Source organism: Apis mellifera, linkage group LG13 (genome assembly GCF_003254395.2).
Source record: "Apis mellifera strain DH4 linkage group LG13, Amel_HAv3.1, whole genome shotgun sequence".
NCBI lineage: Eukaryota > Metazoa > Arthropoda > Insecta > Hymenoptera > Apidae > Apis > Apis mellifera.
In genome coordinates, this window is record NC_037650.1 from 1262969 (window position 1) to 1282303 (window position 19335).

General features: G+C 20.0%; 1 protein-coding gene across 1 annotated transcript in view; it reads right to left on the bottom strand.

Moving 5' to 3' along the window:
• The window catches only part of LOC727302 (prominin-1-A), a 60519-nt gene that overhangs the window by 26461 nt on the left and 14723 nt on the right, over window positions 1–19335 (bottom strand). The window contains exons 4-6 of the mRNA XM_026444787.1: window positions 15195–15250; window positions 10486–10661; window positions 3168–3355 (exon numbers count right to left, since the gene is read on the bottom strand). Coding sequence (XP_026300572.1) covers window positions 3168–3355; window positions 10486–10661; window positions 15195–15250 — 420 coding nt within the window. The remainder of the gene's footprint in view (window positions 1–3167; window positions 3356–10485; window positions 10662–15194; window positions 15251–19335) is intronic.

A 19335-nucleotide genomic window follows, 5' to 3' on the forward strand; every position in this document is an offset into this window, starting at 1 on the left:
AATAATCTAAATATATCCTACACTTTTCACAGCATTTTCTCCTGCTCATAAAATGTCAACGTTAATTGATCAACCATAACTTATTATTAATTTTATTATTAACTATTAATTTAGTATAAAAAAATATTTTTTTTAAAGAATATTTCCATTTTTTTTTCATTTTTTCCGACTGAAAATTTAAATAATATCTCCAGAACTTTGCATACAGATATATAATACAAATTGAATAATTGTTAAAAATTGTTAAAAATTTAAAAAGTGTAAGTGTAATCAAAATCTCAATGTTTGTCAATTTTAAATATGGCATAATTAATCAAAATTTCAAATTAATCAAATTAATTATCATCTGTGTAAATTTTATAAATAACCAACCTTAAATTTAAGAAATTTGTTCCATAAAAAAATAAATATAATTACAATGAAGAAATTCCAAAAAATACATGCAAAATTTTAGTAATTAAATTGCACTAATTAAAAATATAATTAAAAATATAATTGAACTTTTAATAAATAAATTTGAATAATAAATTTGAATTATTCCAATAGTTTAATAATGAATGATTTAGTTTTCATATTAATTGTTTGTAATTTGTTTTATCATTTCGTTATTTATATATAATTCTATTAACAATGAATAATTTCATTTTATAGTAAAAACCAAATAAATTATAAAAAATATCTTTTTATTTTTTAATTCGCAAGAATCTTGAACCTATTTATGTTATTGTTTCATCTCGAAAAATTGCATTCAGAATTATTAACATAATACAATTCTATCATTAAAATAAATTCTCAATTCTCCTGTGACAAATTTTTGCAAAAAGAAGAATATAGAATATATAATATTATTATCCTCACTGTTATATTAGACAGTCACATCATGTAATAAAAAGTAACACTTAACTTTGAACGAAAATCTGGTTTGGTTTTTAAGAATGAGATACTATAAAAAGATTTTATTATCTTTTTCGAACAAGTAATATTATGATACTATGAATACTAGGGAACACAGAAATTTGCCCTTGGAATAATACAATATAAATAATATTTCTCAGTTTATTTATCTATCTTCAGTTTTGATTGAAATTACTCGCTGAATTATTGACCGATTTATAAATTAGATCAGCATTGTTTTCAAAGCCAAATTATTAAATTTTGTATAATATTAATAATTAATACTGCGCAATATTGCTAACTTGTAAGCCCATATCTTTCTATCTTATTTAATTTGAACATATCCTATTCTTTTTTCTTTATCAGATTAGTAGATGATTTTTATCCAGTATTTTTTGCCAATAGAAAAAATATACCCGACATAATATCACTTTAAATTAGAGTATAGAAGTGGTTGACCGTTTCGATTAATCAAATCTGCATTTACTCCAAAAACAAATTTTTTTAGTTTCACACAATACTAAATAATACAAGACAATTAACAGCTCGCGAGCCTCTCTCCTATCATATTTTTATAAAAGATGAAAAGATTAAAAGTTTATATTATTTTATATTTACATTCATATTCATGCAAATCAAAATATGAGAGTGAAATTTGAATAGCCAATCATGAGAAATTAGCATCGATAGTAGGAATCTTATGAGTCTTTTTCTTACTCCTGGACTTCCTCATCACACTTCTATAGAACATGAGAAGAGAATAGGATGAAGTTAGAAGTCATTACATTGTATTCAATATATCTATATATATATATATATATATATATATATATATATATATATATATATATATATATATATATGTGGGGCAAAGAATAGTATGGAATAATTAATAATGGGGAATTCTATTTTATATACAACATACTAAAATCATGAAATGACGATGGAAAATGATTAATAATGAAGAATACTATCCAGTATACTAGAAATCATAAAATAATGATAGAGAAAAATTGCTTATTGTAAAAGTGATGGAACAGAACAATCCATTTTTAACCGTAAGACTTTTTGCGAATATATTTCATCAAAAGCCATATTGAATATAGTATTAATGATCACAATTCAAGATAACATTTCACCATCGTTCGTGAAGATAGAGATTATTTTCATCGAGAAGATATATTGACAAAGAATACGAATCCATAAGAAAAAAATTTGTAACGTTATTACTCGCCACTATACAAAGATTAAAAGCATCATATAATTAAAATAACTCAAGGAATTATTTTAAATTATACATGAAGAAAACGTACAAGTATATAACGAGGAAGAGAGAGATAACCGCATATTTTTATTCGCTCTTGTAAAATTCCTGCTGTAGAAGACTATTTTGAAATTTTTATAGATAAGAATCTAGTATAAAAATATTCTTTGAGATAGGAATATAGAATACTATAGAAAAATGGATAAGAATAGGATGTCTTTAGAAGATTTTCTCTAGATTAAAAAAAGAAAGAAAAAATGAAACTTAAACATTTCGTGTTTTAAACTTTCCCGAAAATAATATTTAATAAAAATATTTTAATTTGATATTTTTTTAAATAAATGATAAAAAGAATACATTTTTTGAATTTCGATTAATTTCTTCATTTAATTATAATAGTTATAATAGTTCAATGAAACTGTTTTAGTGATGATGATGATATAATTTAATGAATACTCGATCAAAATTTATTTTAATATATTGTTGATAATATAAAAATTTAAATTTTTTTCTTGTTTTCAAATGAGAATGCTAGATTCTAACAAATTATGATAGAAACTTAATTGAAACATCTAAATCTATATTATAAATAACTTAAATTTATTTTAAATTTCCAAAATATAATATTTTAATATATAATATATAATATATAATAATTATAATATTTTAATTTCAAAAATATTTTTGCACATGTATTTTAAAATTTTTTTAATAAGTTACATATATATAAGAAGTTACATACATACATATATAAAAGAAAAAGTTGTTCAAAATTTTATTCTTGACAATATATTTCAGAATCAAAAATATTTCAAAAAAATTAATAATCATTAATATAATTATAAATTAATAATCATATTTCGAATTTTATTTTATACAAAATTAATAGTTAATAATGATAATAAATATCATTTGAAGAATTTTAAAAGCAATAAATTCCATTATTTTTCAAATATACTATTATATTCAATTGTTACTAATAAATAAATAGAAAATATATTTTACTTACTATCTAAATCTGCAAAGATTGCTTCGCTTGCGACATCTAGACTTCTTAAAAGATATTTACGTAATTGAATGGTTGTACTACTGTGATAGTCATTTAGATCTTGCAAAGCAGCTTCAATCACAACTGGAAATTTTTCTACGCTTGTAGACATTGCTTCATTACATATAATCATTATAATCATTCCCAATCTAAAAGTAAAAAATAAAAATAATTAAAAAATATAGATAAAATGATAAGATAAATTTGTTAACAAATATTAAAATCATAATTCAGTAAGATTACTATTTTTAAGAAATGATAAATTTAATATATTAATTATATTATAACATTTAATATTCAATATTGAAGTATCCATATTCTAATATTCACTTAATATGAGATTCTTTATGATAAATAAATATTTTTAATAAAAAAAATTTTAACTAAAATTAAGCAAAATATTTTCAGATCTTTTAATTGTTATCGTTTTTATATCTCAATAAATATATAAATTTTAGAATTTCTAATCCATTGAAAAAGTAACTAATTAAAAATTTCGAATAAAGTTACTTTAAGCATATTATTTATTAAAATGCTTGAATAATATTTATTATAATTAATACAATAACTATAAATTTTATAATATTATAATAATATAATAACTACAATTTTAACCTTGGTTGCTTGACATTATTGTTATTTGTTTTTTTATTTTTATATTTTGAATAATAATTTATTGAAATAATTTTATTGTTAATTTCAATTATTAAATTTTATTAATCACTGGTTTTTTTCTTATAGTAATTTAGTTCTTTTTCCACATCGTGTTGAGAATGCATTGAATGATATACCAAAATTATTAAAAATTTTTTTACAGAAAAAATGGAAAAATAGAATTTCAAAATACAATTAAATAGTTTAGTTTTTTTTATTTGAGTTTTGAAATTTATTTTAATTAATGTTTAGATGATATATATATAATCTTATAATCTTTTTTAATTTTAAAATTAAATATTTTTTCGTATGTACAGTTTTAATTTTCTTCTTCAATAGAATTTATCTTATAAATTTGAGAATTTGCAATCTGATAAGGATTCAAAAATCTCTGTGATGAATATCGACGAAGATAATGAGGACTAATCTTTCAAAAATTTTTACAAAGTTTTTTCGACCAATCATTTATATTCTTTTTCAAAGAAATAATATTAAAAATAATGTTAAAAAGGAAGATATGAAATCTTAAAAAAATAAAAATATTAAAAAATAAAAACTAGAAATCAAATTTTCTATAAGATTTGCTAAAATTAGACATACATTTGACAAAAGCATTAATAATTTTCTATGTGCTGTATTTTACAATTGTATTATCATTTATATTTCATAGATCAGATTCTTCTTCAAAAGCGTTAAAAATTTGCATTTAAATATTTCATGTTATTGTTTGTTACAAATTTATCTTTAGTAAAATATAATTATTTAATATATTATTATATATCAAATAAAAAGATCGCATAAATTTTCAAAAAGCTAAAATATTAGCCATAAATATTTCAGTATCACTAGAAGTATTTATATTCCAATAACATTTAATATTGTTGGATTGTATTTCTATCACATATATTTTTAAAAATCATTTTTTTAGTGTTTAATTTAAATTTAATTTTTTTCATAAAATATAAATATTACTATCATTTGATCTTTGTTAAAATATATATAGCATGTTTTACGGTTTTTATGACATTTACAGTCTGCATGCTGAAATAATAAATATATTATTTATCCTAATAATAGTTAAAGCATTAATAGCATTATTAAACATATTATATTATATTATTACATATTAAAATATAACATAAAAATATTGTCAAAATTACATCAATTATATCAAATTAATGCAGCACTGAATAATACTTTGCCTATAATATTGTTCTATGTAAAACATATCATTTATAAAAATAATACAATATTTTCAATATTAATTTATTTTTTTATTTAGCACAAATATATTTTCTTCTTTTTTTCACAAAATATAAAAATAAAAAACGATTATCACAATATTTTAGTGGAATAAAAATGATTCAAAACATTAATCATAACATATATTATAATTGTGACAAAAAGAAAAAAATATTTACATAAAAAAATAAAAAAATTTAACTAATATCGAATGGAATATAGATATTATATGCGTTTAATAGATCAATCAATTAAAATTTTTTATAAAGAATGAATTTTTAAACTGCCATAATCTTATTAAGCTACATAAAAAGCAATTTTCTCTTTGTCTTTTTCATTTAACATTTGCAATAGAAAATTAAATGAAAAAGAAAATTAAATTAAATTATCTTTAGGAATAAGAATTTTTTTTTAATTATAGAATTTTTTAATTATTTCGTTCAACAGGTAATAATGGATACAAAATTCTGTCCTACTATTCTTCTTTTTTATAATTACAATCAGAACAAAAACTAACTTCTCTATTTTCTTTTTGACTTTTTATCATTCTTTATTTCAATATTTTCTTTAATTCGCTTTTGTGAGAATCGAAAGACAACTGTCACTTATTTAATAAAACAATATTCTTTCGACTTTTATTGAACAATATCTCATTAATTTCTTTTAGATTTTTGCAAAAATATTTTGGAATTTATGCAGTAATTTCAAAATTTCAATCTTTTACCGTTATGCTTTTTTTAGTTAAGAAGTCAAATCTGATAATTTATTGTTTATTTATTTTTTATTTTTTATTTTTTATTTATATTGCTTAGTTTATTGCTCAGTAAATTTGTGAGATATAAAACGGATTAGCTAGAGAGTCAATAATAACTACACATATATCATATAAGAATTGTAGTCGAGAAATAAAAGTAAAATTAATAGTAATTTAAATTAAATAAATTATACAATTCATATAATTGTATTTTGTCTTTTGTTTTTTTTAGAAATTGTAAGAATATTAAATTACATATCTGCAGAACTTTTTCTCATTAATTGAATTTCGAATAATATTTATAAAATTCTTGTAAATAATCAAGAATTTTTTTTTCTTTTCTTTGTTCTTTCTTCTTATTCTCTTTTTTGAGCTCTTCATTCCTAATTTTTTTTTCTTTGAAAATAATTTTTTTTCCATCAATGAACATTTTTCTGATCGAAAAATCTAATCAACATTTATGTTTCTCAAGGAAATTAATTTTTAATTTAAGTAATTAATAAGTAATACTATTCGCTGCTGAAAAAAAGTTTCATGAGATGATATAAGGGTAAGAAAGATCCTTCAAAAGAATCATATATCTCCACTTTAGACTTTGTTGACAACTATACATTACATAATAGTAGAAGAGCTATAATTTAAATATTCAAAATCATAAAACTTATTTTCATTTATAAAATTATATTAGGATGATTATGTAAGATTGAAAACTGAAATATTTTCGAAATTATTAATTATTTTGATAATGTTAATATATCTATAATATATCCAGCTTATTCATATATATACTATTATTTTAATTATTTGAATACAAAATTATATTTATATTATTACAAATCATAATTAGCCTGAATATTATGAAAAATAAAAAAATTTTTATATTGTATTTATATTATATTATATTGATACATAAGAATATTTTAAATTCTATATTTATGCTAATGTATTAAGATTTAGATATAGATCATAATTTTGAAAGATATGTAAAAATAAATGTTTTCTTTCACATTAATTAATCAGACTCACATTCCCTTCTGTGAGATTTCTTTCTAGTAAATTATAAATTAATACATTTGTACATTTCTTGCAATTTTCATTTATATAGATAAAAAAGAAATCTTTTTTGTTTTTAAAGTTTTTTTAAAGATATGAAAAGTTTTGAATCATTTATAAAAAGTTATATTGATCATAATTATATAGCTTCTTTCCAGAAACTGAGAAAACATTTTCAGTTTCTGATTTCATTATGCCAAGACTTTCGATTATTTATAATCGCTTTTAATTAGATTTAATGAATATATCAATAATTATTTTAGATTATGTTGTTGTCTTGTTATTAATCATTCCCTCGATGAATAATAAGTTTGAAAATGAATTCATCTTTAATAATAGGAACAAACAAAAATTTTCTTTTTAAACTGACTTTTCTCATTTCCTTGCTTCTTTTTCTTCTTTATAGAAAGAATTTCTTCTCTCTTTTTTCTACAGATTCTGAATTTTACTTTTGACATCAATATTGTATGAATACAAAAATTGTCTTTCCATAATTTTATTTTATTTTACAATTATTTATAATATTTATGATACACAATATTTATAATTGCATAGAACGAAGGAATATCCGTTTGGTTTTATATTTCAATGATGATTCTTATTAAATTGATATTTTTAACATCATTAATAACTGACCATCTTGTCATTTTCTTTGTTGCAATATTTATATCAATAGCAAAAATTGAATATTGTGATCTTCAATATTCATAATATTATTTTTTTTCCACAAAAAAACGATTTTAACTCCTTCAATATAACAATTTTAATTTATAAACAAAGCAAATCGTTTCACATTACAACAATTTGAACGCCAACTTCAATTTCAAATAGTACAGAAATTTCGATTCATTCGCTTTCATTGAAGTTCATATTTACCAATATATTTTTTTTTTTACTCATTTATCACCATAGTATTCGTCTTATATCTCAAAAAAAAAAACTACATCTAAAATATCACTATTTTATAATATTATTCGAACATTGTTTGTTGAATCTATCGAATTCGTATTTTCACTTTTCATTTGATTTTTCTATAACATATCTTTTTTTCTTATCTTTTTGATTTGAAGATTTCAAACTTCAAAAAAAATCTCTCAAAGTGTATCTCTAATTCACCAGAGGAATTATATCAAAGGAATATTATCATTCCTCAAATGAGCCGGATTCCAGCAACTTTTCAAAGTAAAACGAGTTTTATATTTTTTGTCATCAGATTCGATTCATATTTAATTTATAATTTTGAACTTTGGCGAAAATTAAATTCGATAAATTGTGTATTATTGTATTATATATATATATATATATATATATATATATATATATATATATAATTATATGGATCTTTTCAATCTGATTATAATTTACTATTTTTTTTGTTTTCTTTTTTTTTTTTTTGTATGGTTGATGGAACTATATTTTTTCTCTCGGATTAAATTTATTGATATGACTCTTATACCATTTCTTATACCAATTTTATTAATATTATATTCTTGATCGGAATAACTTTCCAGAGATATTCTTGATGAATGACAACTTATTAGATTTTCAAGAAGAATTTGGGCGATGATTATGATTCTTTGTTGATTTGATATTATATGAAATAATTAATCAGAACTAATCGATTTGGAGAAATGGATCCATTAATAGCAAGCAATATTTTTTCAAATGATATTTCGATATTATAAATTTTTAAACTTCCTGCTCTTTTTTTGCGTAATCTCTTTTTTAAAAGATAAATAAGAGAAAAATATCATCGATACCAGTCTTCTACATCTTATCGATGAAATGCAATTACGATATAGTCTTGATAAAGTTTTGATTTTAAAATATCCGAATGTTATCATTACATTTTTTCAAACTTCTTTTTTCAAAGTACTAATAATATGTGAATATTTTATTAGTTTTTTTGATTTTTATTTTCAAAATAATTCATTCCGTGTTTTGAGGATATTTTGCCAATAATATTTTGTAATAAATGAAAATATAGAAATTTTTTCAATATTTTTTTTAGTATTTAATTCAGCATTTTAATATAAATTGTATTAGAATAAGATAATTATAATGTATTATCAGCCAATAAAAAATTAAAGTAAATAGAAAAAGTAGTAGAAAATATTACTGTCGAATCTACATGTAAATATACTTAAGTGTAAATAATTGACTAACGATATCATACATAAAAACGAAAAAATACTTTCATGTCCCATTTTGTTCGTTGCAAGGATATTATTTTATTTTAATTTAGTGAATTCGCGAATCCAATTCTTGGATTATATATACAATTCGCGAGTCTTGGAAAAACTGACAGCGCATTGGATTAGAAATTGTAATTTGAGAAATTTGTATAGATTGAAGTATAGGCAGATAAGCGAAATATTTATTTTGATTGATTTTCATAGTGGATAATCGCTCGAATATAGATTGATCAATTTTAATTTAAGAACTTACTATAAAATTTATTATTTTTTTTTTTTTGAGAAAATTATTATTAATTATTTCTTTCAAGAAGAGCAACATTTCCAGAATCTTGCATATAAAAATATAATAAAAGTTAGTTGTAGAAATTCAAATTTTGGCTAATTATTCGATGCTTAAGTGGTAATCAAAATTTATCGAAGAATTTTGATATTTGCCGTATTAATAAAATGTTTATAAATTTAATATAAAAAGATTTGATAAAAAAAAATTGAAAATTTTTTTTTCAATATTTCTTAAATTCAACAATATTTCCAGGATCATGCATATAAAAATTTAATAAAAATTTGATGCATAAATATTAAACTTTAAGGCTCAAATCACTTAAGAATATAGTACAATCAAATTTAATTCCAATATGTCTCAACTCAATCAATCATGAAGTTTTTTTTATACTTTATTAAATATAATAAAATTAATAAAAAAGAAAAAAAATCGAAAGTTAAAATGATCATGAGTTTTATAATATATTAAAACGAATTTCAGTAATGAGAATATTTATCGATATATAACATATATGTTATAAATCCTTTTATACATTCATTCAATTTTGTTGTACTCTCATTTTTAATTCCGTCATCATTTTGCATCCAGGATCATATCTTTAAATCTTTTGATTTATATATATAATATATTTTAACATATTAAAAATTATTTTTAATTAATATATTAATAAAAATGAACAAAGTATTTTTATTTCTCTATTGATTTTACCAATTTTTTTATCAATTATAATTTTATCAATTAACAATTTCATCAATTTTTTTCAATATTTATTATTATTTTTTGCTAATTTTAGATTTGTTTTAATGTACAGAGATATTCACATTTTTATAAAAAGTTCATTATTTTAAATTGATAACATAAATTTATAAGATGTTTCAATATAGTTGCAAATTAAAAATCTATATTTCTTCAATTTATTTCGTAAATTATTTTTAAAAATAACTATATTTTAGTTCTTTGTGATTTTTATCATTATTATTATGATTTAACATAGAATAATATTATTTAGTCTTTTTTCAATTTCTCATATTCATTATTAGATCAATCCAAATTATAAAATTTAATAATTAAGAAGATGTTTCTAAGAATTCATACCCAAGTATGCAGATGAAAAATACAAGGAAAAATGTAAGTATACCAGGATGTTGAGATGGTTTGTAATCTTCCTTTAATGGACGACATGCAAGCCATAATTCTATTCCAGGTATTATACAACATAAAATAAAACATATACCAAACACTGTTAATGGACCTGCTTCCAGATGTATGGACTGTAACAATTAAAAAATATTTAATAATGAATATAATAAATATATTATAAATATATATTATAAAAATAAATATATATTAATATAATAAATATTTATATAATAATATTTATATTTATATAATATTTATATAATATTTATATAATATTTATATTTAATATAATTAATTATATTTAATATAATAAAATAATAAATATATATTATTGTAATAAATTTTATAATTATTTTTTAATTTCGAACTTCTAAAATAGAAAAAAAAAAATAATTAATTATTTAATGCCCAATATTATGAAAAATATATATTTTTTTTATGAAAATAGATGACTGATTTGAAAATATGAATTATTTGTAACATTAAAGTTATAATAAAATTATAATAGTATAGTATAATATTATATATTATCTTTTCAATTATGAATTAAACATCTTGTTATCAAGATATTATTCATGCTATGAATAAAAATCATGATGTCATATATCAGAAGTTCTTCAATTGTAGTATATAAATAATATGGAGATCGTAAATTATCAAATAAAATTACATTACCTCAAGTCATGTATATTTTCATTATTGTCTGAATTTATCAAACTTATAAATAAATCGCACGACAAAAATCGCAAATAGAAGTATCTAAATAGAATGAAATAAAAAACGAATTGACATAAATATAGATTCAGAATGTTAACTATTAATAGAATATCTCTTTTTTCCAGAATTTGCTCTTATTCTATCATCAAATTTTTAAGATAAGAATTTGAATAGAAAAACTCTCTCATTTATAAACTATAAAGTTTAAGCAATTGCTTAAACTTTTAAACTTTTTTGAGTATTCAATAGTTCTGAATCATTCTATTCATACGATTGATGTGATAGAAATTTTCCTATTATAATCTTAGTATATAATAATTATTATTATAATTCATATAATGATATATTTAATAAAAAATAATAATATATTTGATGAAGGAATCGCAATTTGAAAATTTCTACACAAAAATTTAATTTACACTTCAGTTTCATGAGTTTTCAGCAAACATAAAAATTTTATTTTCAAACAAATGAATTTTTTTAAAGAGAATTAAATAAAACTAGAATTTTTTTACTCTTGTCCCATTTAGTTTATGACTATTCGGCAACTTATGATCTCAATATATGATACACAAGAAGCAATTGCTTGATATATAAATTTTGTAAAAAATAAAATTTCTTATCTTTTTATTATTATTTTTTATTATTTAAACATTACATACAAAATTAATTAAAATAATAAAATTATTATATATATATAAAAATAATGTTTCTTTATTTAAAATTTTATTTTCAATATTATTATATGCCTAATTCTGAATAACCACAGCCAAATTGTAGTCCAAATAAAGTGTTATAAATTGCTCTTTATCTATCAAAAATCTATCAAAAATAATGTTTCATTTTCTTTTAATATTATAAAATATAAATTTTTAATATAGTTTTTAATAATATATTTTCTAAAAACAATTTTTACAATAAAAGAAATCAGCTTATTGCATTAGATATTAGATGAACAAGGCAAAGAATAGAACAAGACAGTATATATAATAATATAAAGCAAGACAATTTATAGATAAAAATTTAATTACTTAAATAAATAAATCAATCATTATGAGTATATCAATTTTTATGATTATTTTAATTTCTAGAATCGATCATTCTAAAAATATACAACAAATACTTTATTATATAATATAGGCAATTATTATTATAGTAATTAAAAATAATTAAAAAATATATACAGTAGAATGATTTTTATTTTTTAATTTTTAATTTTTTATTATACATTTTAAAATTATGATAATTTTAAAAAGTTAGGAATTTGATTGTTAATAAATTAAATTTTATATTGAATATAATTATATATATGGAAAGAAATATTCAAGAGAAATTAAATTTTTGTTTATAGGATAAGAAGCGGAAATTAAGAAAAATAAAGGATTTCTTGATATATCTTTTTTAAACGAAAAAAATTTTTTTCTTTGTTCTGAAATCTTTTATTATGTCAAATAAATAATTATGATAATTTATATATTTCAAATATATTCAAATATATTTATTTCATAAAAAATTTTTATTATATAGTAACAAAATAATAATAATTACACACACACACACACACACACACACACACACACACACACACACACACACACACACACACACACACACACACACACACACACACACACACACCACACACACACACACACACACACACACACACACACACACACACACACACCACACACACACACACACACACACACACCACACACACACACACACACACACACACACACACACACACACACACACACACACACACACACACACACACACACACACACACCACACACACACACACACACACACACACACACACACACACACACACACACACCACACACACACACACACACACACACACACACACACACACACACACACACACACACACACACACCACACACACACACACACACACACACACACACACACACACACACACACACACACACACACACCACACACACACACACACACACACACACACACACCACACACACACACACACACACACACACACACACACACACACACACACACACACACACACACACACACACACACACACACACACACCACACACACACACACACACACACACACACACACACACACACACACACCACACACACACACACACACACACACACACACACACACACACACACACACACACACACACACACACACACACACACACACACACACACACACACACACACACACACACACACACACACACACACACACATATATTTATATCTATATCTATTTATATCTAGAGATATATATTTTTGTTATTAATTTGAATCTAAAAAGTATGATTAAATATAAAAAATATGATTTATGCTTTGAAAAACATGAAAAATAAAATACTTTTGAAAAATGTAAAAAATTATATAAAAATTAATATTAATGATTTCATTTACAAATTAAAAAAGATTTTAATAAATATAATCATAATTTAGATAAAATCATAATTTTTTTAAATGAAGATTCTTTCTTATAAAACGACATATTATATTAAAAAAATTCATAAATTACAATATATTTGAAAATTAAGATATCAATTTATATAGTATGTAGTAAGATATCAATTTAATAGGATAGTACCAGAATGTAATAATAATCTACTAGTCAAAATATCAATAATATTTTTATTTGTTACTAATTATGTAAAAATTTGATTTATAAATAAATATATTTTACAATAAGAAAGAAATATATAATTAATTAAAAAAAATAAAATTAAAATCAAAAAAAGAAATAAAATATATGATATTAAATAAAAAAAAGAAAGAAAAGTATATAATAAATTGAAAAAATAAGTATATAATGAATTAAATAACTATACAAGAAATCACAAAAAATAAATTTCAATAAAAACTAAAAAATATAATATAATTTTAATTAAATACAATGCAAATATAAGAAATAAAAATATAATATTAATATAATATCAGAATAAATTAAAAAAAATCGTAGATAATTGTTTATTATATTGTTCTATCTATATTGTTCAATCTAATCATTTAATTGATTTCGATGATTTATATGAAACGAGAATTGTTCTGTGTGAGATCAAAAGGAGAACTCAAAATATCTCAAAATCTAGAATAAATATCTTTCTCAGCGCTTTCAAATTGTGTGGCATTATGTTTAATCGAAATTAGGCTTCTCTTTTTTGTAGTTGGTTATCTACTTGAACTATAGCTGTGCAAACAAATATATTTTCTCAAAGTCATTTTCAAATTGTTTACTCTCAAATGAATATCTGGGAATTTCTAGGTTTGAGAAAATTATATATCTTGAATGAGATCTTTGAAAAGCACAAGTTTTTTACTTTAATAAAAAATATTTGAATAAGAAATTAATTTTTATTAAAAATATTGGAGAATTGTTTTTTGATTCATTAGAAATATTTATATTTTAACAATAAAATAATGTATTATTTTAATGTATCATTAAAAAATTAGTAATAATTAATAAAAAGAAAATAGTAATATACAATGTATTTTCTCCTTCAATATTTGATCAAATTTTTTATTTTTTTTTATTTTTTATTCCTGTCGAATAATATTATACTTATATAACGTAAAAAGAAAGTAGTTTAAATAAATGTTATTCGGTTTATAAGCATGAAATCTATTTCAATAACAAAAAATTAATATTATTTTCTATTTAAAAAAATATTAACGATATTCCTTTCTTCTCTTAACAATAATCTCAAAAAATTAAAAAAAATTTATTTTCTTGATAATTAAAAAAAATTCTGATGAAATAACTTATAACACTTTATTTTGAACAGTTTATTTTATTCAAATTTTATTTCATATAATAAATCTGCGTCTATCATTTATCTATATAAACTTCTTTCTTTCTTTGTTAACATTTTGACCATATTTTAAAAAAATATAAAAAAAAGTATATCTTACCTTTGATATCAAAGTTGATGTATCTAATCGGTTTTCTATTGCATCTATTAATAAATCTAAAACAATGTAAAATATAATTTTAGAAAATATTTGTATTTTTTAAAATTAAAATTCATATATATTTCCATAAATTTATAGGAAAGTAAATTAATAGAAATTTTATATCCATAAAAAATGTAGCATAGAATTATTTTTTTAAATGTGCACTATATATGCACAATATATAATATATGCACACATAGATTGAACATGCATATATTATATTTAATATTTAAATTAATATTTAAAATATTATATTTAATATTTAAATTAATATTTAAAATATTATATTTAATATTTAAATTAATATTTAAAATATTATATTTAATATTTAAATTAATATTTAAAATATTATATTTAATATTTAAAATTAAATGTTTAAAATAATTAACTAATAGGTAATAAATAATTAAAAATTAATAAAAGAAATAAGAAATTAACTCTTAAATTAATCTTAAAGAAGATATAACATATAACTATTTAATGAGAAACGTATATGATTTAAAAATAATAATTAAGTTTTTAATTTTCTTTATAATAATAAACTTTAAAATATTCTTTTTTCAATATGAAACTTAGGATATTTTAAATAAAATTAATATTATGCGAAATAAATTGAATAATTTATTTCCTTTTTCAAAGAAATATAGGTATTTAAATCATAATTTTAATTTGCGTAATGATTAATTAATTATTGATTAGAAAAACTAATCATTGTAATTATTCAATAATCAATAATCTTGAAGTATATTTTTAATTATAATTGAAGTAATTTATTTATAATAAAAATATTGTAAATTTCTTAAAATATATATACATATATTTATTATTTACATGGATTTGGAATATAAAATTAGAATATAGAATTAGAATATAGAATTCCTTATTTATTTTAATATAATTTATGAAATTGGTTAATGATAAAAATCGATTTATATTCTAAGAATTGATTGCAGGACCTTTATTGATTAGACATTTTTTGTTTTTCTTGATGAGTACTATAAGCTTTTAAAATCTTATAATCTTTTTTTTTTAACATTCTATATATAATAGCTATATATAAAGCTATATATATAGCTATATTTTATTATATCTATCATTATTATTAAATAATGAAATATTAGTAAATGTGGAACATCATATTTTATTAATTTTTATTATATTAGATTAAATTAAATATTAAAATAAATTGTTATTAAATTTCTATTATTAACAAACGTAAATTTTTTTCTTTTATTAGATTAACATTAGTTATTTATAACATTAGTTATATAATATTGACATTTATAATAATTCCAAAATAAAGAAAAAATAAATCAATTAACTATAATTAATTTTAAATAATAGATTATATATTGGAATGAAATATAAAATCAATTTTTTTATGCTATTTTTAATTTCTAATAATAAATAAAAAACCAACAAATATTTTGAGAAATCACTTGAAAATTATTATTTTTATTGATTTCACAAATTTTTTCTATTTTTTCATATTTATAATGAAAATGATTAGTGAATTTTTGCATATTTGTATATATAAATAAAGTCTATGTTTAATATTTAATGTTTAAATTAAAATTTAATTAACTAAAATTTTTGGTTAAATACAATAATATATAAAATTTATCAAAGATAACTATATTTTTTTGAGATGTAAAAATATAATACAAATATTAAATACATAAAGATATTAAATTGTTCTGATATAGAGAAAATAAAAGAAGATAATAATTTTTTTAATAAAAAAAACATTTTTTTATTAGAAAACAATAAAGAAAGAAAATTTTAATTAGATATTGAATTAATAATTTCAATGCCAAAGTAAATAATAAAAATAATTAAATAACTCTTGATCATAATGAATAATTATTAAACATTTGTAATGAAAATTATAAGATATGGAATTTAAATAGCTTCGAGAAATACATTTTATAGCATATGTGTTTTTTTATGAGGCACTTTTATAATCTTTGAAATTTTATGATCTTTGATCTTTTTGTATTATAAATCAAATATCAATAGAATATCAAATTCTTAATTAAAATATATTGATTTTCATATATTTTAATTCTAGTAGTTAATGAAATTATTTTTAATACTAGATATGTATTTGGAAATTAAAATAAATAGAATTGATATTTTGTTTAATAAAACAACAATCTATTTCTTAATTAAAAAACAAAAGATTATATATCCTATGCTTTATTGAATTTTTTATTTGATATTTTTTTTATCGTAAGTAAATATTGAATATTAAAAACTTTAGTTTTTTAAAATTCTCCACAAATCTAGAGAGATCTTCTTCTCCAGAATCTAGCAGAGATCTGATCAATATTCATTGTATTCATAGAAATTTTCCATTGTCACGAAGTATTGATTTGAAAATTCTCTGCAATTTTTGTCATGATTCTTATATAGAATAATCATATTATAATCATATTGTTGCGTTCACTTGTCATTCGTTTTTCCATAACTTTATTTACATTTATTATATATTATTTAAACAATTTAATATCAATATGAATTTATTTTCATAATGATAACTCATCTATTATAAAATTCAATAATCTCGTGGAAAATAAAGAACAACCTATCTACAACTGATATCAGACTTAATTAGATATATCAGACAAATTAGATATATTTTATCAATATATCATGATATATAAATGACAACTAAAATTGTCATTTCCTGCTGCGATTATTATATGCTGCGATTCATATTAGCTATAATATTTCGCATTATAGCTATTATGCTTATTATCTCTTTTCCAAAAAAAGATCGCGCAAAATAATTTCATTTATTTTGTTCTATTTATGGATATCTAATATCTACTGGATATTCTATTTGAAAAAGAGATTTATAAATTTTTACTATATGTTTATATATTTTATTATTGCATAGCTTTCTTTAGACAACAAAAGCTTCGATATTTATCCTTTGCTTCAGAAAAAAATCATGCCAAAATTCTGAATAAGATTTCCATCTTTAATATTTTAATATAACTTTTTTTTTATTTTAATATAACTTTCTTTCTTTGAATTTAATAAATCTGCATTCTCATACTCTATTTGCATTTTTTACCTTCAATCTTTTTTTCTTCTTGGACAGGATCAGCAAGTAAATTCTCTCCCATGCGCTTTCGATTTGTCAGAAAGATTTCTCTTATATCAGAAAAATTTTACCATTTCTCTTAAAATGAATCAGATTTCAGCCCATCTATTTATGTCCTGGAATAACACTTATATTTAGTTCGCTATTAGATCGTCACATGTTATGAGAGAGTTGCGAAAATGCAACTTTCTCGAACACATCCTTTCTTCCACGAAACGAAATCAATTCGAAAAGAAATCATCACCGATGAAAAACCTTTAATATAAAATTTTAATATATACCCCAATTTTTTGCTAAGAAACATCTTTTTCTTAGATGAGAACTGTTTTATAAATTCAATTTTTTTTCTCATTTTTAAATTTCATATTTCGTTAATCGATTAATGTGAATAATTTTACATCTTATCTTCAACGAACGTTGAAAACAATAAATTATATTGTTTATATTATTTGTGATTATATATGATTCTTTCCAATCTAATTGTAATTTCACTTTTTTTGATTTAATCATTCATCGTGGTTAATGAAGCCATATCTTTTCTCCTGAATATAACTAAACTCAGTGACATAAACATGGCTATCATATCATATTTTCATTTTCACCGAAAGGATTTTTAATTCTTTATTTATTGGTGAATTTTTTTCATTTTTTTTCTTATTTTTTCGGTGTATATTGTAACTTCTTCTTTTTGATTTTAGAGAAATTTTTCTGCATAAATATTTGGACAAATGTAACTCTTGATTATATAAAATTATAGTTGGAAACATTTATATTGCTCCATGCCTTGAATGCTAAGAAATAACGAAATCCATTCATTCTAATCATGTTGATTTTCTTCAACAAACATCGTCAAGTATTGTAATAAGATATTCTAATTAAACGTTCTGACAATTTATCTGACTGAAGATTCTAAACAATTTCATTAATTCTTAAAAAATTTTTAATTCGAAATTGCATTCTTGATCGGAGTGAATCTCTAAAGTACTC